This window comes from Gorilla gorilla, chromosome 21, assembly GCF_029281585.2.
Source record: "Gorilla gorilla gorilla isolate KB3781 chromosome 21, NHGRI_mGorGor1-v2.1_pri, whole genome shotgun sequence".
Lineage (NCBI taxonomy): Eukaryota > Metazoa > Chordata > Mammalia > Primates > Hominidae > Gorilla > Gorilla gorilla.
In genome coordinates this window covers 14,617,090-14,637,775 of record NC_073245.2, presented here as the reverse complement: position 1 = coordinate 14,637,775, position 20,686 = coordinate 14,617,090, and the positions used below count along the sequence as shown (strand labels likewise).

Genomic DNA, 20,686 nt, shown 5'->3' with positions numbered 1-20,686 from the left:
CTCTGCTTCGTTCTTGAAAATCCCTCTCCTTGGTGCTGAATGTTATTTTTTTGAGCATGGAGCCCCTGGTTGCAAAACACCTTTCCCTGCTGGATGCTGGTGTCACCTCTGATAAGCCTGTGCATGTAATTCTCCCTTGGACACGGGGTGTATGGAAGGTCTCCTCCCCCCAACCAGTACCTCCCCTCTCCCTCCCCACCACCCACCTCCCACCATCCAGGGAGGCCAGCTGTGTGAGTTCATCTGGCCTTGAACTGCCTGCTTCCAGCTTCCTCTAGTTCCTCTCTGGCCTTCTGCCAATTTCCTTCGACAGATTATAGCCAAACCTGTTGGAGTCAAAACAATTTGCATTGTTTAAGAAAGCAATGCTTTCTCACAAAAGGGTTTGCATTAAAATAAGATCTGGGAATCCCCAGGACGGATGGGAGGGTGGGAGGGGCGGATGGAGGGATGAAGTTCAGTTTAGGGTACAGGGCATCTTGGAGGAGGGAGTGACACTTGTTAGAAATGTAGAATCTGGGACTCAGCACGGTGGCTCATGCCTGTAATCCCAGCCTTTGGGAGGCCGAGGCAGGTGGGTCACCTGAGGTCCGGAGTTCGAGACTAGGCTGACCAACATGGACAGACCCCCGTCTCTACTAAAAATACAAAATTAGCCTGGCGTGGTGGTGCATGCCTATAATCCCAGCTACTCAGGAGGCTGGGGCAGTAGAATCGCTTGAACCTGGGAGGCAGAGGTTGTGGTGAGCCGAGATCACACCATTGCACTCCAGCCTGGGCAACAAGAGTGAAACTCTGACTCAAAAAAAAAAAAAAAAAAAAAGAAAAGAAAAGAAAAAAGAAAAGAAAAGGAATGTAGAATCTGGTCCACCCCAAACCTGCTGAAGCAGAAGGTGCATTTCACCAAGATTCCAGGGAATTTGTGTGCCCATTACAGTTCAGTCCAGGGTACAGGGATGACACTTGAGTATTAGAGGATGAGCTCTTTTGGGGGGTCAGCTTTGTGCTGACCAGGAAGATCCCTTTAGAAGGGGCATGGTCAGTGCATGGGGCTCATTTTGGTCTGAGGCCTCTCATCCAATGCCAGAGGAGCAGATTCTCCACCCTCTGTTTGGGGTCTGGGGCTCACTGTGGGAGGGAGGCCTCAGGGCTTTAGTGCTCTGGGGGTGGAATCTCGGTCGCTTCCCCGTGCATGCTCCTGCTCCAAAGTGAGGCTCCCTAAAGCCACAGGCCCAGGGAAAGGCTCCCATTTGCCAAAGCTGAGTCTGTTTTTCCGGGGCAGTCTTTGGATGATCTGGAATGTGCTTTGAGATTTCTCAAAGGCATAGTATTTTAGTCTCATTTTGCAGGGAATATCTTGAGTTATTCCCATTTTGTAGGGATGCATTCCCAGAGGCATGAGGGTTGGGCTCCTTTTTCTTCCACTGGGGAAGCTGGGTGCCCACTGAAATGGGGTCTTCTGCCAGCACTGAGGATAAGGGAAGAGGAAGCCCTCGCTCATCTCTGACTCGTGGCCTCTGGGGAGACAGCAAACTCTTAGCCTCTGGCCTGAGCCAGGCTCACCAAGAAGTCTGTTCCTCAACAGAGTGGTGTCTGAGCCAGAAAAACTGAAACTGGTCATGATGCCATGTCTGTCTTTATCACTCGCCTGGCAGGTGTGGTCTGTGACAGTGCTGGTTACATGAAGGCACATGGGCCCTGCTGTCACATTTCAGTAGAGACTCTGGTAGACTCAGGATACGTCATGCAGCAACACAGAGACAGCTTAGGGTGCACGTGTCCATCCGTCTACAGCCATGATGAAAAAGTCTTGGGTGCGGGAACAAGATGTGACCACACCATAGGTACGATGTAGGGCCTGGGGTCCTTGACCCAATCAGCCACCACCCCAATCCAGTCACTTGTTGTCAGAAAGCTTGAGGTAGAGAGTGTGGGCGGCTCAAGACAAACTTAAGGCCACTGCCTGGGACACCCTATTAGGACCAGAGGGTGAAGTTTCTAGACATTGGCAGGCATATCCTAAGCAAGGTAGGGTGTGAGGGGCTCCAGGGAAATGCTGGTTGTCTGCCAGAGCCTGGAGGGGAGGAACAGCATGGGCTACTTTAATAGTGTTCTTAATTCTCTGCTCCTTTTGAGCTTTTGGATCTAGAGGGTATTCTGGCTGGAATGCAAATACTTGCATGTGTAATTTTAGTAAAAGTCAGTAAAAAGACCAGGGCATAACCTCACCTCAAGCCTTCCCAGTTGCTGGGGTGTGTGGAGCTGTGCAGACACACCACCCTCTGAGTTGGAAGCCTGCACACTCACTGCCTGTTTTCCAGGCTTCTCATGCAGATGTTTTGGGCCAAGGACCAGGTTTAGAAAGAGAATTGCTAACAGTTTTAGGAGGATTTTCAAATGGTCCTCATGGCCAAAAGTTTTAGAGAGCTTTAGGTGTGCCATTTGCAAAAGAGAGAAGATGTGTAGGCAACATTTGTAGAAAAGGTGGCTTCTCATAGTTAAATGACAGAAACTCTTCCAAATTAATGCCATAAACAGCTGGTGGGAATAGGATTTGCTCCAGCTATATGCGAGCATAACCCGGTCATGGCAGGTAAAATTTAAATTACACACAGGCTTTGTTCCAGAAATTTTGCACGTGTGAATCTATTTCACAGAAACAAAAGTACCAGACTGCAATGTAGTATGTACAAGGATGTTTATTGTTTGCAGTGGCAAAAAACTGGAAATAATCTGAAGGCCCATCAACAAGGCAATGATTCAATCAATCACGATACATCTGTATTAAGTGAGATTACGTAGCAATCCAAAAGAATGAGCCAGCTATCTAGATAGCTGTTGTTCCAAAGAGTTTCATGATGCAATGTTAAGTTAGGGAAGCCAAATTGCAGATGAATAAATGTTTTACATACATAGTATTTTTAAAATGCATAATCAAGTTAAAAAGCCCTCACTTATGTATCTGAGCACAGTTAAGATGGAGCCTACATCTCAGGCTGGAAGGAGGGGGCAGGACTGGGGAAAATGGGTGGGGAGGAAAGAAAACAAAGAGTAGGCAGGGCGTGGTGGCTCACACCTGTAATCCCAGCACTTTGGGAGGCCGAGGCAGGTGGATCACCTGATGTCAGGAGTTCGAGACCAGCCTGGCCAACATGGCAAAACACTGTCTCTACTAAAAATACAAAAAAATTTGCAGGGCTTGGTGGTGGGCACCTGTAATCCCACCTACTTGGGAGGATGAGGCATGAGAATCGCTTAAGCCTGGGAGGTGGAGGTTGTAGTGAGCCAAGATCACGCCACTGCACTCCAGCCTGGGCAACAGAATGAGACTCTGCCTCAAAAAAAAAAAAAAAGAAAGTATAGAAAAACGAGTAGAAAGCATTGAATTAAGTTAAGTAAAAATTTAGAATATAAAAGCTCACGTTTTTATTGCAAATATGAATGTTTATATACGCAAATGCTTAAGAACTAGGAAAGTACAGGGGAAACAGCAAACACTGACTCAATCAGATGCTGGGATTGTTGTATTATTTTGGTCTGGAATATCTGTTGTAATTTTCATGTCACTTTTACAATAACTTATATTTTAAAAAGTCAACACTTAGCAGGGGCTACGAAAGCAATGGTTGGCAAAATTATGCACACTGCAAAATGATGATATCCAGAATAATTCAGAAGCCCCTCCCAATGTCTCACACATAGTAGGCACCCCATGCCCCTTTGCTAAAGTGAAAAACTAGACTCAGCCTTTATTCCACCCCATGATTCATCAGCTTGAGCAAGAATGTTCAGGCACACACGCGTTCGATTAAAAGCCCCATAAACAAATTTTGCCTTTGAATCACCATGTACACATTCACGTCATACCCCACTGAAATCTGGTTGCCGGGACTATTAACAGAATGAGAAAAGGCAGCAATTACAGAAAATGAACGACATCATGGCCTAAGCGTTTTCACATCAGAAGTGAAGTCATTTGGCTGACGTGGCTGCACGTGCTGTTGTAATTAAACTTAGGAGAGCGAGGAAGTGAAATGTCAGTGTCAGCCTCTGAGTACTTTCTCTTTCTTTCTCTCTTGCCATGGTTATTATTTTTTTAATTAGAAAGCAGGAAATAACCGTAGAGGATACGTTCTGTACTTTTTTCTTGCTCTCTGATCTAGAATTAACAGGACTGTGGAAGCAGAAGGCGAGTGTAGCTCTGGCAGCGACGTGAACCCCAGTCCTGGCTGCAGGGTGGACGTCTCCTCCATGTGCCCAGTGTAAGGCTGTTTCTTTGTGCTGCTCTGCCCCCAAGTCCTCCGCTCACTTGCAATGTTAAAACCTTCCAAATGTGTCCTTGAGAAGAACACTGATAGCTGAGAGGACTCAGCACAAGAGGTGCCCTCATCAGCACTCATGTTGTGGAATGCTTTGGATAAATTGTCTGATAAAATGCATGTTCCCCCCTTACAAACTCTCTTTAAAGGAGAAATGATAATATTCAGTGGCTGTTTTCTCCAAATATAGTTCAACAACTCCTGGGAGTCTCTGAGAGTGGCCTGGAGCACCTGCAGGAGCCTCTTAAAGCATTCAATTCATAGTTTTAAATTTAAAACAGATTTTAAACATTATTCATATTGTGTTATATATATTTTTAGCTAATAAGGTGGTGTATCAACTCCTGCTTGTGGCATGGATTGAATTCTTTATTGGGTCTCCCTAAAGACACAGCTTTATTTTTTAAAGCTTTTTGGTGAGTAATTGTGTTTTTGTAGTGACAAATGGTTTACAGAGATGATGGCCTTCACCAGGCTGTCTTGAAAGAAATGAGAGACTTTGCGTAGAACACAGATATAAAGGGATTATATTTAAAGATACTCATATGGGTGCACATAAAACATGCATGTAGGGTTAGGGGAACATTAGAAGCAAATATGCCATTAACATTTTGTTTTTCTTAAATACATGCAATGTTTCAGGGATGGGAACAGCAAGCACTTACCCTTCTTTTGAAAAAAAATTTTAAAAAATCGAATCCCAGCACTATGGGAGGCCCAGGTGGGTGGATCACCTGAGGTCAGGAGTTCAAGACCAGCCTGGCCAACATGGTGAAACCCTGTCTCTACTAAAAATACAAAATTAGTCAGGCATGATGGCACACACCTGTAATCCCAGCTACTCGGGAGGCTGAGACAGGAAAAGTGCTTGAGCCTGGGAGGCAGAGGCTGCAGTGAGCCAAAATCATGCCGTTGCACTCCAGCCTGGGCAACAAGAGTAAAACTCCATCTAAAAAAAAAAGAGAGAAAGAAAATCTTCATGCCACAGGCACATCCTGCTGTATATGTGGTCTGCTCTGGGAATCAGCTTCCAATAACATTTCCTTACAATATGATTTCTGGGCCTTTGTCTAGCTTTACTTCTATTTTAGTTTAATTCCTTTATTCTATTTTAGTTTAGTTAGAAGGATTAAAATAGCCTCCATGTACCAGTCAAAGTACACAGCCACCAGCTCAGGTGTTTTCATTTATTTCTAAACATGGATCTTTCACAATTTCATTAGAGATACGTGTTTGGATGTGGGTCCCTGTGAGACGTAAAGTGATCACCAGACAGCTCTGGAATTGGACAGAGCAGAAAACCTGGGGTTAGACAAGCCAGGGTTGAATCCTGGCTCTGCCATTTTCTAGCTGGTGATGCTGGGTGCAGTACTTCAGCTCTCTGAGCCTCAGTTTCCTTATCCGTAAAACGGGAATACACCTACCTCTAAGAGTTGTTGGGAAGTACTGTGAAGCAGGTGGCGCAGTGCCTGATGTGTTCTTCTCATCAAGCATTTACTACTAATCTAGCGTGCCAGACGCTCTGCTAGGGGCTGAGAATGGAGTGACGGAGAAGCCACAGTCCCCCATCTATCAGAACACAGGCACATACCAGGGCGCATACGTGGGAGCGGCATTTGCAGTGCGAGTGCATCGCCGCTCCTGGACACCTTCAGAACACGCGTGGGTTTGGGGGAGAAGAGCTGGGTCACTTGCCAGGATTTGCTCGCTGCTGCGCTCTGTACTGCCAGCCTCCTGGCAAGCTTATTTCACCATGAGCCAGATGAAAGCCAGAAGGCAGAGGAGCACTGGCTGGTGCATGGTGACCCGAAGTCCCGCGCCCCTCTCCAACCAAAACTCGCAATGCTTGAGGGAGCAGAGCTCCCGGACCAGCCGCCAGAGCACCTGCTGGTGGAGCTTGTTGTCTGGCTTGTGGAACTCCCCCTGGTTCGCCGCCTGGGTGGCATTGATGCAGCCGGTGACAAATACCTCCTTGGTCACATTAGCCTCAGAGCAGCCGTTGTAGTGGATGCCATCGGGGAACTGCCAGTAGTTGGCCTCGTAGTACCTGTTGCCCTCGGCTCCGAAGTCAATGTCGAGCTTGCGGCCTTGCTTGATGAAGGCTCCCGGGCGGTTCTCAGCCACCTGGGCCTCAGTGATCTGGGCAGTGCTGGGCAGGGCCTTCCGGTTCCACTTGATTCTGTGCTTGATGCCCCTCGCCTGGACCGCAGAGAGGTGGCTGAAGAGCAGCATGCAGACAGTGGCCAGCCACCACCAGCTCAGGTGCTTCCTCATCGCGTCAGAACCTGCCAGAGAAACGGCGGTGGGTCAGCTCCCCACCAGGCCTGCCCGGGCTCCCCTGCCCCCTCCCAAGTGCAGGAGATTTTAAGGAAGGAATCGCATCCTTGTGCTATTTGTATGGTCTCAAAAGCATAATTGTTTCCCCATGTTTGGGTTGTGCAGGGTTAACTCAAACACCGAGCTCCTTTGCTATTGCTAGGATTACATTCACTCAGGGCTCTGGTCCCGGTTTCCTAGACAGGTAAGAATGGCAAAGGGCAATTATAGTGGCTTTGAATACGCATGGGAAAATAAAGGAGTGGTGACTTAATACATGTAGGTTTTCTTTGATACTCCCAAGTCTTTCAAATCAAGAAATCCCTGGAAGGAAAATACAATAGAAGAGTTGGAATCAAGTGCTGGTGGGCATGGACTATATGTGTGTATGTGTGTGTATATACATGTATATATATACACATATATATACATGTATATATACACACATATATAAACACACACATATATATACACGTATATATACACACATATATGTATATATACACACATATATATACGTATATGTACACACACACACATATATATACACGCACACACACATATTTTAGAGACAGGATCTCACTCTGTTGCCCAGGCTGGAGTGCAGTGGCATGATCATAGCTCATTGCAGCCCTGAACTCCTGGGCTCAAGCAATCCTCTTGCCTCAGCCTCCGGAGTAGCTGGGACTACAGGTGCACACTACCACACCCAGCTAATTTTTAAATACATTTTGTAGAAACGGGGTCTCACTATGTTGCCCAGGCTCAAGTGATCCTCCCACCTCAGCCTCCCAAAGTGCTGAGATTACAGGCACGAGCCACTGTGCCGACTTTAGATTGTACTTTCAATCTCCCCTCTTTGTTCTTTATTGCTCTGAGCTGGCACTGTCTTGGGGGCATTCTGCCATCCATTCTGAGGAATTCACTGGCTGCTGATCCTAAAGGGCTTTGCAGTAATGAGAGAGAGAGGAGGAGGAAGGTGGGGGAGAGGGAAAGATGGAAACGTAGTGAAGGGACCCCTGCCTCCCCTATGTCCAGGGGTCAAGTGTGCTCCAGGCATCCTTTCCAATCTCACCCCTGGGGGACAGTGTGACCATCTGCTTATCCTACTGGCTTTTTATTGCATACTTTCTTCATGCCTGCCACCGTGTTAAGCTCTTCTCTGACACTGCCTAACTTAATTCTCACATAGGGTAGGTACATTATTATCCCCATGTTATAAATGTTGTCCTGGGATTCAGAGAAGTTAAGTAATTTGCCCAAGGCTACACAGCAGGGAGGTGGCAGACCTGCACTGGGCTCTGTCTAATGCTGCACTGCATGTGTCCACTAGCCATGCCCCGCTGCCCATCTGGGTTTCAGGAGAAGACAGTGCTCACAGACTGTGCTTTTCACTCACTGGGTATGATGCCCCCTGAGCTGGACAAAGGGCAAAGGGCAGGGCCCTTGAGGAATTTCGGAGAAAATGAGATGAAAGGGAAGACAGGAGGGCCTGGGGGAACACCAGGAGGGTCCCGGGTCAAGGTGGCCCTGGGACATCCGAAGGGCTGCCACTGATGTCATGGAAAAGCCCCTCACCCCCCCCCCCCCCTTAAGGTTGCCTGTCACATTCGGCTCCTGAATCTACAATAGCCATCGAGGAAATCCACTTCCCAAGGCCAACTGTCAGGGCATTCTAGCACCTGGGTCTTTGCCTGTGTGGATCAGGGAAATGGAAGGAGTTCCCATAGCAGAGCTTGCCTAAGCTGTCTCCTAGGCAAAGACTTACTGTGAGGCCATGGGGCCCCAGAGCCAGAGGAGGCTGACAGGGAGCTTGTTTCGCCCCTCACACACCCTCCACCACCCTGCTGCAGCATCCCTAAAAGTGGCTAATGTTCCTCTGATAAAATGTTCAACTCTGATGCCACGTTGCTCCTTACATTAAAAAAAAAAAAAAGGCAAAACACAGCTGAAGTGATCTCTAGAAGCACATCCAGTCATCTCTAGACGCCTGCAAAGAGGCCTCACTGACCTTTCCTTGCTTGTAGACATCGCCTCGTCTCTGTCCCAGGGTGGCTATGAGCATCTGGACCCCCTCACCCCACTCTCTCTGCCCCCTGAGCACAGTGAACTCAGACTGACTTTCTCCAAAGAGATCCAAGCATGAAGCAAACATTCATTAGTCTCCTAAATAGCAGGCCATACTCCACATCATTCCTTTTTTAAGGAGAAATCTTAAATAAGAATAATGGCATAATAGATCATTTCAGGTGAGTCAAATAAAAAAAATAAAAGCACAACATTCTTGAGAAAGAGATTAGTTTTCATAGGCAGAAGCTTAAAGGCAAAACAAAATCCCTACTCACAAACCCTAAAGTAGGATTTTATTATAGCACCAACTTATAGAAAGGCAAGCCCAGTGATGACTGAGTGTCCTCGCAAGTCTCCCCTGAACTTGGGACCCATCCCCAGGTGTGGGAGTAAAGAAATCATTGCATGATTTTCAATCTGGGATAGAGCCTTGATAAGAAACCAGCAGTCCTGACCACAGAAGTGGCCCCCCACGTACCTTGGCTCTCTCTGGAGTGTGCCTCTGGAGCCTCGAGCTGCACAGTCCCCCAGCACACCCTCTTGGCAGCCAGGTCCGCCCAGCTATATAGGAGCTGCCGGGGGAGGTGGCATTCCTGCAGGTCTCCAAATAAGGCAGCCCTTCCCTCCCCGGCAGACCAATCAGGGTTTCCTGGACCACTCCTTCATCCTGAGAAGGATGGACCTTCTCATCACACTTTACTAAGGAAACCACGTGAAAATCTTGATGAAGTTCAGCAAGGCTTGAGAGGTTGCCTTTTAGAATTGGAATTAGATGTGTTAGAAGGAAATGCTTTTCCCATCAATACCTATGACAGATGTGGCTTCAACAAGCCTCGCTGGACATGCATAGTGTCCTGTACCTAAAGGCAGCCTTGGACAGCAAAGCAGTCTTTGCTGACAGCCTCTGTGGGGAGGTTCAGCTCAAAAAGAGGGCAAGCGTTCACCTGGACCACCACGCCCTGAGGGTGGGACCAACAGGGTGTGTGTGTGGGGGAGGGGGGGGGCCGGGGGGCGGTTACACTTTCATCGGGTAGTGGGAAAACAGAACTGGTAGGTATGGGGTGGAAGACACGTGAGAAGACTTCCTGGCATGTTGGGCGGGGAATGCTTGAAGGACTGAATTAGCCCAAAGGCCAATAAGTTAAAGATCTGTGGGAACCCCGGGAGCAGAGACACATTGACACGCAACCAGTCCCCTGGACAGGTGGTGCGGGCTGAGGGCGAGTTCTGCAGAGTGCCTTCTCCTCTACATGGTGTCCGAGCGCTGCGCAGAAGGGGCTGGAGGTGCATTCCTGGGCTTTCCAAAGCAAGAGACTCATCGGTATTGGGTGACCATTTTGGGCCTTATGCAGAAGGGACTTGCTCAGGTGTCCCTGTTACAATTAGTACTGCAAGGCAAAGTCAAAAGTGAATATGGGAGCAAGTATGGGGCCAGATTTTCCTGTAAACAGAATGCGATTTTTATGCTGAATGTGACCCCGTCAGTGTTCACGGTGGATTTGCGTCAGAGCAATTTTGCAAACCAAATTAAACGGTTGTTATCGAGAAGGACAGCAGATAGCGCCAGAGAGCTGACAAAGACTGCAGCCGGTCGGTGGGAAACCCGGGCTTCTGGGCTCTGGGTGGATTTGGGGCCTCCGGTTGGGCCTTTCTTTCTCCTCTGACTTTAACATTTGTTTCACTTCCCCACTTTTTTTTTTTAAGAACTTTTCTATTTCCTTTCTAGAACCACAGACTTTTTGTGCTTCTGAATACACACAAAACAGAAACACAGTAGTGTAATCTTAGTACAGACTGTTTGCAAAATGGAGATGAAAAAAATAAAAATCTCCTAATAGTTCAGTACACAGTGACAAATGTCAGGACAATTTTGTTTAAGATATAGATGCTTAGGGCCAGAGTGTTTAGAGCTAGACTCAGAATTCTCTGGTCCAGCTCCTTTGCATGGTGAGCTCACAGGCCCAGATAGGCTCAAGGTCACCCAGCCAGGCCGGCAGTGCAGCCTCGGTGGGCTCGTTGTCCCATTCTGAACTCTGTGCACTGTCCCCCTGCCTGTTCCCACTAGACACGATCATCTCCAACCCCCTCCACCCCTCTTCCTCCTATTCCCTTTCTAAGCAGGACTTTACCCAGAGAATGGTGGGAGGTTGGTTTAGAGCTGACGTGGCAGCAGATTCCTCTTGTTAGTGAACAAAAGGCTGTTTACAAAGGCACAGAGGAATGGGGAAGACTGAAATTGCTACAGAAGCAGGGAGGAGCTCTGGAAGCTGCAAACAAGGCAAGAAAACAATAAGCAGATGTGGAGAATGTGGAGCCAACCCAATCCTGCCTCGCATCCTCCCTCCCTGCCTGTAAAGATCGACAAACAGACCAAGGAATTAGTGTGAGAACATTCATTTCTTCAAAAGAACTGAGAGACTAGGGCCAAGTGAATTATACTATGTTACATAAAGTAGATTATATTATATAGTCTGGGAAATAGAACTGTGTGTAGATCATCTTTGAGAAAGCAGGAAGAATGAGATGGAGACCACAGATCTGGGTGTTCTATGATGCAGGGGTCTATGACATAGTTCTCTAGATCGCGTAAATAATAGAAAATTATGCCAGTTTCTAAAAACGCAACAGGGAATGGCTGAATTCTAGAATGCATGAATGGGTCATTATTTGATCAATTTCCAGCTTTGATTAGACCTTGGACCAGTTTGAGAGCATTTATAGGTGAATACAGTGATCGTTTGGATATAACCTAGCAGGCCAAATTAACTATACCAGGGAGGTTACTGTTTGGCAAGATTACCGACCATATTTGTGCCAGGAAAGGAAGAACACAAGAATGATAAGCCAGGTTCCATTGCTGGCCCATGGCCTAATGGTAGAGAAATCGCTGAAATGTGATTTGGAAAATAATACTTATTTAGCTGTGTAGCTACCTAAACAGCTGTTATAGTCTGAATGCTTGTGTCCCTCAACAACTCATACGTTGAAATTCTCACCCCCGAGGTAATGGTAATGGAGGTGGATCTTTGGGAGGTGATTAGGTCATATGGGTGAAGCCCTTATGATTGGGATTAGTGCCCTTATAATAGAGGCCTGAGAGTACTCCCTTGTCCCTTCTGCCATGTGGGCACACAGTGAAAGACAGCCATCTATGAACCACAAAGTGGGTTCTCACCAGACACCCAATCTGCTGGCACCTTGATCTTGGACTTGCCAGCCTCCAGAACAGTGAGAAATAAATGTGTGGTGTTTATAAGCCACCCAGTTTATGATATTTTATTATAGCAACCTGAATGGACTAAGACAATAGACATACTTAATTTTTTCTTTTTATTCAAGTCTGAGATCCACACAAAGGTGCACATATTTGCAATGTCCAGCATTATGGTTTTTTTTTTTTAGATGGAGTCTCACTCTGTCACCCAGGCTGGAGTGCGGTGGCGCCATCTCGGCTCACTGCAAGGCCCCGCCTTCCAGGTTCAAGCGATTCTCCTGCCTCAGCCTCCCGAGTAGCTGAGACCACAGGCGTGGGCTACCACACTCGGCCAATTTTTTGTATTTTTAGTAGAGATGGGGTTTCACCGTGTTAGCCAAGATGGTCTGGATCTCCTGATCTCGTGATCCACCCGCCTCAGCCTCCCAAAGTGCTGGGATTACAGGCGTGAGCCACCACGCCCGGCCCAGCATTATGTATTTTTACAAACCAAATACACCATTGTAATCTGCACCTAGATTAGGAAACTGAGCATGACAGCACGCTCCAAGCTCCTCATGGCCTCTTCACGCCACAATTCCCTCCCCTATACTGACCACTTTTCTGAGTCCCATGCCATAGATTAGTTTTGCCTGGTTTTGCATTTCATATACATAGAATTATATAGAATATAATCTTCTGTGTCTGTCTTTTGCTCGAATTACGTATTTGAGGTTCACCCACATTGTGTGTAGTTATAGATCATTCATTCCATTGTAAGAATATTCCACAACCTACTTATCCATTTCCCTGTTGATGGACATTTGGGCGGTTTCTCATTTGGGATCTTATGAATAGTGTTGTCATGAATATTCCTGCATGTTCTTCTTGGTGCCCATATTTCTGTTGAATATATACTCAGGAGTAGATTTGCTGGGTCATAGAATATGCCTATTTTTCAGCTTTTACTGTTTTAGAATTTGGACTATGGCTTTTTTAAAATCTTAAATTCACCCTCCTTTATGGTTTGCCCACTCTTCTGCTCCCAAACCCAGCCAGGAGTCTCCATGTGGTTCCCTTGCCACTTGGCACAGAGCCTATTACTGTAGTCCGTGGAGCCTCCCATTCACACATTCTGCTGAGCTCATAGAAGTTGAAGGACTGTGTTTCATTCACATGTGTTTGCCTGGCACCTAGCGCAGTGCCTGGAATCTAGATGCATCTAGATTCCCTTTATCCCTTGTTGATCGGTGACGGTCCAAATCGCAGTTGGTTGGAATACACAAAAGCAGCAAGAGAAAATTTTACAGGGATAAGGGAGACAGTTTTACAGTTGTTGCGGTTGTTTTTTTAATCAAGGGCAGCATGTTGAAGACCCGTCATGGTGGTAGTTGAGATTCTGTGATATAGAGTTGTTTAGAAGCAGAAAATGAGCCCAGAGGGTGGCCACGGCTTGGAGAAGCAAATGCCGTGCTAATCCATGGATCATTTCCCCTGCGGTTCTCTGCCCTTCCCGGTCAGAGTGCAGTTAGTGTTTCGAACTTGGCTGTGAGCAATTGACTCAGGGCAGGGATCGGGGTGGAGTATGGGGAGGATGGGAGGGAGGTGAGGAAGGGTGGGAGATGAGGAAGAGCAGTGGTCCTTCTGGCTCAGCCGGGACCACTGAAGCAGTTCTTCCTCTCGTGCAGAAATCACCCAGTGTATGTGGGACAGGATGTTTGTAGGTGAGAAGGTAGAAGATGGGGAGCCACTGAAGGCTTAGGGCAGGTACAGGATGAAGGCTGTGTTTTAAGGTGATTTGTCTCTCAGGCTGTCCAGAAAGGAGAGGCCCAGGAAAGGGCAGAAACTCCCACCTGCAGACCCGAAGAAGGGCAAAGAATGCCAGACTCAGCCACCACCAAGTTCCTCATTTAGCCTCCCCACCACTTTGCTCCTCGTCTGTGATGTTTTTAAAAGCATAATTAACCTGATAAGTTGGTCTGCAGTTTGTCACTCTCCCTAAATACACAGGAAAATGTCCAAATGGAGAAAGGCCTCCCCCAGGATTGGGCTACCTGGACCAGATGACGGTCCAGCTTTTACTGTGTCAGAGTCGGGACACCTGGGTTGCCCAGGGGTGGTGTTCATTCTTGGGGGAGGGGGGTGAGGGCAGGGCGCTGCACAGAGAGTGGACATGAGCCAAGGACATGAGTTCTAATCCCCAGCCTGCCATTCTCGGCTTTGCAGGGCTTAGTCATCATCGGTTACAGGGGAGCTTTGGCCTTCTCTCTCATGGAAGGTGGTTTCCACCTCAGACAATAAATGGTATATTTGCTGGGCATCTTTGGGGTGACATAAGTTCACGCTGAGGATGAGTTTTCTCATCTGTGCAGGGGTATCATGCCTGCTGCTCCCATCATTGTCACAGCTGCTGCGGATGAAAGATTATCAATTGCTGCTTGGCACAGTTGAAACCACAGAATTCAATACAAATCCTTCCCTGAAATAGTGTAAAGGATAGTAAGCTCAGGCCCAAAAGCTGCTTTGAATACACAGGTATGTGCTAACATGTTAATTACCAGCCTGCCAGAAATACTAATGAAGCACTGATGGTTGTGAAGGCAACTTAAGAGGTTCATGCCAGAGACTGTGGTTGCCCTTGTCCAGGAGGAAGTTCAAAGCACTGTGGAGAGAGGGATGGATTCAGCAGGGAAAAGTCTTTGCCAAGTCTCAGAGCCAACCCAAGTGGAAAATGCAGGGAGAGGTCACTTCTAGGTGGTGGTGGCTGCAGGTGGGATCTGGCAAGAGGTGGGAATGAGGACCCAATATATTGAATGCTTTTGTTGAAGTATAACATAATATAGAAAAATGCACGTGCCATAAGTACAACATTCAGTAGATTTCACGAACTCAATACCCTTAGGTAACCAGCAGAATATTCCCACCCCCCTCAACGGTAACCACTGCCTTGACTTCTAGCTTCCAGGCTGGTGTTTCACCCTTCTTTTATACAAATGGAATCATGCAATATGCATTGTTTTGTAACTGGTTTCTTTTGTTCAAAATTATGCTTGTGAGATTTATTAATATTGTTCCCTAGAGATGTTATTATTGTTTTTTAAATTGCTTTTTAATTTTTAGAGACAGGGTCTCGCTCTCTTACCCAGACTGGAGTGCAGTGGTGCCATCATGGCTCACTGCAGCCTCAAATTCCTGGGCTCGAGTGATCCTCCTGCCTCAGCCTCCCAAGTAGCTATGACTACAGGCGCACACCACCAAGGTGGCTAATTTTTTTTTTCATTTGGTAGAAGCAAGGTCTTTTCATGCTGCCTAGGCTAGTCTTGAACTTCTAGCCTCAAGAGATCCTCCAGCCTCAGCCTCCCAAAATGCTAGATTACAAGTGTGTGCCACCAAACCTGGCTGAGATATTATTTGTGAATTCTCATTCCTGTATGGTATATGGTTGTTTAAATAGATCACAACTTCTTGATCTGTTCTTCTCTTATGGACACTGGGATTATCCTTTGTTTGGGGCTATTGGAATACAGTTGCTAGGAAAATTCTTAGGCATGTCTCTTGATGACTATAAGCTCTCATTTTTGTTGGGGAAATACTCAGTAGTCAAAATGCTGGGTGATAGGATAGGGGCATGTTCAGCTTTAGTAGAACCTGCCAGTTTTCCAAAATTTTTCAACCAATTTAGATTCAACCATGCAAGAGGGCTCTGGTTGTATCACAATGACCTGCTTCATGCCAGCTCTCCTGTATACATTTCTAATTCTCCCACAACCCTGTAAGAAAGGTGCTTAATGGAGAATTTTTGTTGTGTTGTTTAAACAAACAATTACAGCATTTGGTAAATTATTGTAGAGCTAAGAACAAAGTATGAATATTAGGGGAGAGTAGACCTAACTCTGTCCTACCAATTGCAGGGGTTCTTAACTGGAAGGGGGCTGTCCATGGATAGAGATTGGCAAATACATGAACTTGGATGGGAAAAACCAACACATCTTTATTTTCACTCACCTCTACCTGAAATAGAGCTTTATCCTCCATGAAGAATGCAGGTAGCAACTCACAGTAGCGTTAGCTGTACCTGTGATTATAACACCACTAACAATCACAGATGCTTTCATGCCACATTACAGGTAGGGTGACCAACTGTCCCAGTTTGCCAGGGACTGAGGGGTTCTCCAGGACACAGGGTTCTCAAGTGCCAGTTTGCCAGGGACGGAGGGAATTTCCGGGACACAGGATTTTCAGTGCTAAACTGGGAAAGTATGGTACAAGCCAGGACAAGTTGGCCAACCTAATTCCAGGTGTAACAAATCTAAAAATATCCTTTACACATATCACTGTTAAATTATGTTTGTTATTAGGCTCGCCACTAGATCTTATTCAGTGAGTTTTTAGATATTTAAGTTTAATGAGTATTCACATATTTTGATAACTATATTTTAGTTTAATCAGTTTATTTTATAACCCATGTATCTTATTTTAAAACATTATACTGAGAAGGATTCATAGGCTTCATCAGACTGACATTTCAGATTTCAGTTGGGTCTTTTTTTTTTTTTTTTTTTTTGAGATGGAATCTCTCTCTGTCGCCTAGGCTGGAGTGCAGTGGCACGATCTTGGCTCACTGCTACCTCCGTCTCCCTGGTTCCAGCGATTCTCCTGTCTCAACCTCCCAAGTAGCTGGGATTACAGGCATGTGCCACCACACCTGGCTAATTTTTCTATTTTTAGTAGAGACAGGGTTTCACCATGTTGGCCAGGCTGGTCTCAAACTCCTCACCTCACGATCGCCCACCTCGGCCTCCCAAAGTGTTGGGATTACAGGTGTCAGCCACCGCGGCTGGCCGCTGGTTTGTTTTTATAAAGATGGTGTCTTGCTCTGTTGCACAGGCAGGAGTGCAGTGGTGCGGTCGCAGCTTGCAACAGCCTTGCACTCCTGGGCTTAAGCCATCCTCCCACCTTAGCCTCCCAAGCAGCCACCTCACCCACGCAGCCCCAGGCCACTGTAATTTTTGAATTGACTGATGGACCACAGTGGCTCTGAGAGGTCAGATCTTAGAAGCAAGTGTTAGTAAATTCCCTGGTGGAAGCAAGGAGACTGTTGTTCTTTGACTGGTAGGATCCTAGAAATTTGAGCACGTGCTACAAGAAATTTCTGCAGCACTGGCTACTTTCTAGAGGTTCATCAGAAAGGTGCTTGAATACATGGGTATATTTGGATTAGTTGGATGTGGGGCCCTGGGAAGAAGGTGAGGGGCAGCCATCCTGGGTGGTGAATTGACTGGGAGTCTCCCAATATCTAGGGGTGGAGGGACTATGGGAGAGGAGTAAGAACCTAACATGACCAGTCCTGACCTGTGGAGAACTTAAAAGCACTTTTATGACTTGCAGACATTTGCAAAAACTAAGGACTTTATTGCCAACTCCTTCACTCCTTTCCCCTAGAAGCTTTGGGGGCAGAACTGCCTCTAACATTTGCAGGGCTTAGAGGAAGACTCCAGAGGGAGGCCTCTGTCCCGTGGCCCACCCCCTTCTCTTCCCACTCGAATTCATTGTGTGCCTCCTGGGGGCCTCGAGTTCATGGATGTGGACTCCCAGCCTACATGTCCAAGTTTCTTCTTAGCCACCAGACCCAAACAGTGATGTCATGGCTGCCTCTTGGACATTGAGCTGTGTATACTGGTGGTGTGGTCCACTCGTAGGAGGACAGATAGGAGGACAACAGGGGCCCTGAGGCAGATAATTCCAACACCCTGGGCACCTGGAATGTGGTTTAGGAATAGCGGGACAGTAGGCTCTGAGTGGAGGCCTGGAGGAGGACCCTTTAAAGTGCACAGTGAGGGCAGTGGCCCCAGTTCTGTGTCTGAGGTCTATGTGGAGAAGCCAGTGTCTCAGGCACAGGGAGCAGTACTGCCTGGGACTGCATAGCACAGGACAGGCCTCAGAGGCTAACCTGAGGCTAACGCTTTGGCCTGTCAAAGCATCAGGAGATGATAGACCCAGGAGCAGCAGCTGTCGGAGTCAGCCCCAGCTCACTGGGGCAGGATGCTGGGGCTTTGCCCCACAGGTCTTTGATTTTGGAGGGGGCTGCCCCTGAGAATTCCCCAGTATAATTTTGAGTCTCATTTAAGTCTGAACACAAAACTACTATACACACCTTACATGTGCCACCTGGAGCCCCACAAGGCCCATATTCACCTTGGAGAAGCCACATAGGGCCAGACATAGTGGCACGTGCCTGTCGTCTCAGCCACTTGGGAGGCTGAGATGGGAGGATCGCTTGAGCCCAGGAATTTGAGACCAGCCTGGGCAATATAGCGAGATCCTATCTCAAAAGAAAAAAAAAAAAGAGAAGCCACATAGGTGAAAAGGCCACCTTTCTAGTCCTTTTATCTTGGAAATTACAGGCAATTTCTACAGAACAAGCAAGTCTGTTAAGGTTCAGGGAAATTGGGGATCCTGAGGGTGAAAATTTTGCAGCAGGGTGTTTGAGACTTCCTCAGAGAGAGCCCTCCCTTCCCCAGGGACAGTCAACTGTCTTTAGTTCTGAGATAAGCCGCTGCACTGATTCTGCTGTCTGGGTCCAGACAAGGGAATTGTGTGTGAGAGGCAGCACTTAGAGTTCAAACAAGGAAAGTGAAGACTCCACTGCCGGGTGCCTGAGCCCCAGTGCCTCCCGAAGCTCTCGGCCAGGGTTAGAACAGCTCTCCAAGATGACCTGGACCTCTAGGTCCTTGTTTCTCAGAGAGTGGTCCTTGCACCAACAGCATTGCATCACCTGGAAGCTTCTAGAACTGCAGAATCTCCGAGCTCACCTCAGAGCTACAGCCTCAGAACCCACATTTTAATAAGATCCTCAGGTGGTTCATGTGTACATCTGAATCTGAGAAGTGCTCTTCTCAAGTGACTGGGCACCATTTCCAAGTTTAACTATATCTCTCACTAAGGGTGGGCTTCAGGCCTCGGCTGTGCCTCACTATTTTCAGACGGCAGGAGTTAGTCACCTCCTTGCACCTCCATTGGCATTCACCCCTAGAGCTCCCAGCTCTCTCTTCCTCCCAGGCAGGATCCCCAGGCTCTTATTCCCCCGGCAGGTGTCTAGTCTCCACAGCAGCTTTGTGAGTATTTCAGGGTTGGGGCGGCTTCTGCTTCTTTTGCATCTGCCAAGCAGTGGTTTCCATGTGTCCTCTCCGCACCAGCAGCATCAGTATCACCTGGGAATTTGTTAGAAATGCAAATTCTCAGACCCCACCCTGGTACTAGGGAATCAGAAACTCTGGGGATGGGGTTCAGCCATCTGTGTTTAACAAGCCCTCCAGAGGTTTCTGACGCAGACTCTGGCGTGGGAACCCCCGGAGCCTTGTTACAATGCCGACCACGGGACGGGCACAGCGTCACCCAGCAGCATGTTAGAAACACAGACCTACAGTCAGGACCTGCAGATTCAAGTGCACATTCAAGTTCCAGGAGCCCTGCTGCAGGCAGAGAAGGGAGGGGTAGTTCCACAGAAGCACAGGCAAGGCACATGGACCAGCTGCAGCTTTCCTGAAGAACATGGGTGGGACTCAAAGAACGGAACAAAGGATGGACATACGCGGTTATTAGTTCAGGATGAGCTGAGTCCTAGGGGAGGAGTCCCCCAGCCAGGAGGAAGTCACCTTTCTTAGGTGAAAATGAAGCGCAGAATGCTTAGATCAGTCGGCAAGGTCAGGCCTTGCCTGGAGAAGCTCAGGTTCTGGCTGGGATTAAGGCTTCCCTTAGGGTGGGAAGCTGTACAGACCCAGATTTCCCTCCAAAGACAGACCCCCTTTGGTCTTAGCCCCAGATGGGGAGGGGGAAAAACAAGGGCAGCGCCTGGCTGTTCTCCGAATAACCCTTTCTGGGGGATTGAACTCAATTATGTTTATGCTGGTCATTTTAAACTTTTTTTCTTTTCCTTTTTAGTAAAAATTCCTTTTGCATGACTCACACGTTTGAAATAACAAAGGAAACATGAGGCCTGGGAAAGATACAGGTGGATATTATTCACTCTGGTCCTACAAGTAGCTATGCTTCGAACACTTTAAGTCTCCTCAGTTGACTCTTTTTGAGAAATTACTATAGGCAGGTAATGAAAAGTTTATTTTATTTTATTTTTTTGAGACGGGGTTTCGCTCTTACTGCCAGGCTGGAGTGCAATGGCGGGATCTCGGCTCACTGCAGCCTCTGCCTCCCGGTTATAAGTGATTCTCCTGCCTCAGCCTCCTGAGTAGCTGGGATTACAGGCATGTGCCACCACACCCAGCTAATTTTTTGTGTTTTTAGTAGGGATGGAGGTTTCACCATGTTGGCCAGGCTGGTCTTGAACTCCTGACCTCAAGTGATCTGCCTGCCGCGGCCTCCCAAAGTGCAGGGATTACAGGCATGAGCAACTGTGCCTGGCCGAGAATTGTATTTGTCATTCTTTCTGTTTTAGTAGTTTTGTGGGTGATGAGGTTTCAAGGAGTTGATTGATATCTTTCCATCTTTAATACAAAGCTGATCCTCTGATCACTGTAGGAGGTTAGCATTATATTGTAAATTTTTAAAAACTTCATATTTTCCTGATACCTTGACATCCTACAAATAGGCAGTGGGCACCCTGTCCAGGTAACCAGGTGCCAGTGTAATAAGGCTGGTCCCTGCCACAAGTTCCACTTCTTGTCTTCCCCTGACTGTGACTTAGTGACATTCAAACACACCAGTGAGATCCCCTTACACCTTGTGCTTGTGTCCTTCATCCTGGCTCCCAGTAAAGGCACTTGCCCAGGGG

At 47.4% G+C, this 20,686-nt stretch overlaps 1 protein-coding gene across 1 annotated transcript; it reads right to left on the bottom strand.

Annotated features, from left to right (window-relative positions):
- Positions 1–2,681: 2,681 nt before the first annotated feature.
- On the bottom strand, positions 2,682–9,285 carry PRND (prion like protein doppel). Its single transcript, XM_004061771.5, has 2 exons — positions 9,184–9,285; positions 2,682–6,604 (listed from the first exon to the last, which is right to left on the bottom strand). The coding sequence occupies exon 2, from the start codon at positions 6,591–6,593 to the stop codon at positions 6,063–6,065; it is 531 nt and encodes a 176-aa protein (XP_004061819.2). The 5' UTR covers positions 6,594–6,604; positions 9,184–9,285; the 3' UTR covers positions 2,682–6,062.
- Positions 9,286–20,686: the final 11,401 nt, after the last annotated feature.

What these genes read in the sequence shown, in the direction of transcription:
- PRND (XM_004061771.5), bottom strand. Translation starts at nt 6,593, where the DNA reads ATGAGGAAGCACCTGAGCTGGTGGTGGCTGGCCACTGTCTGCATGCTG.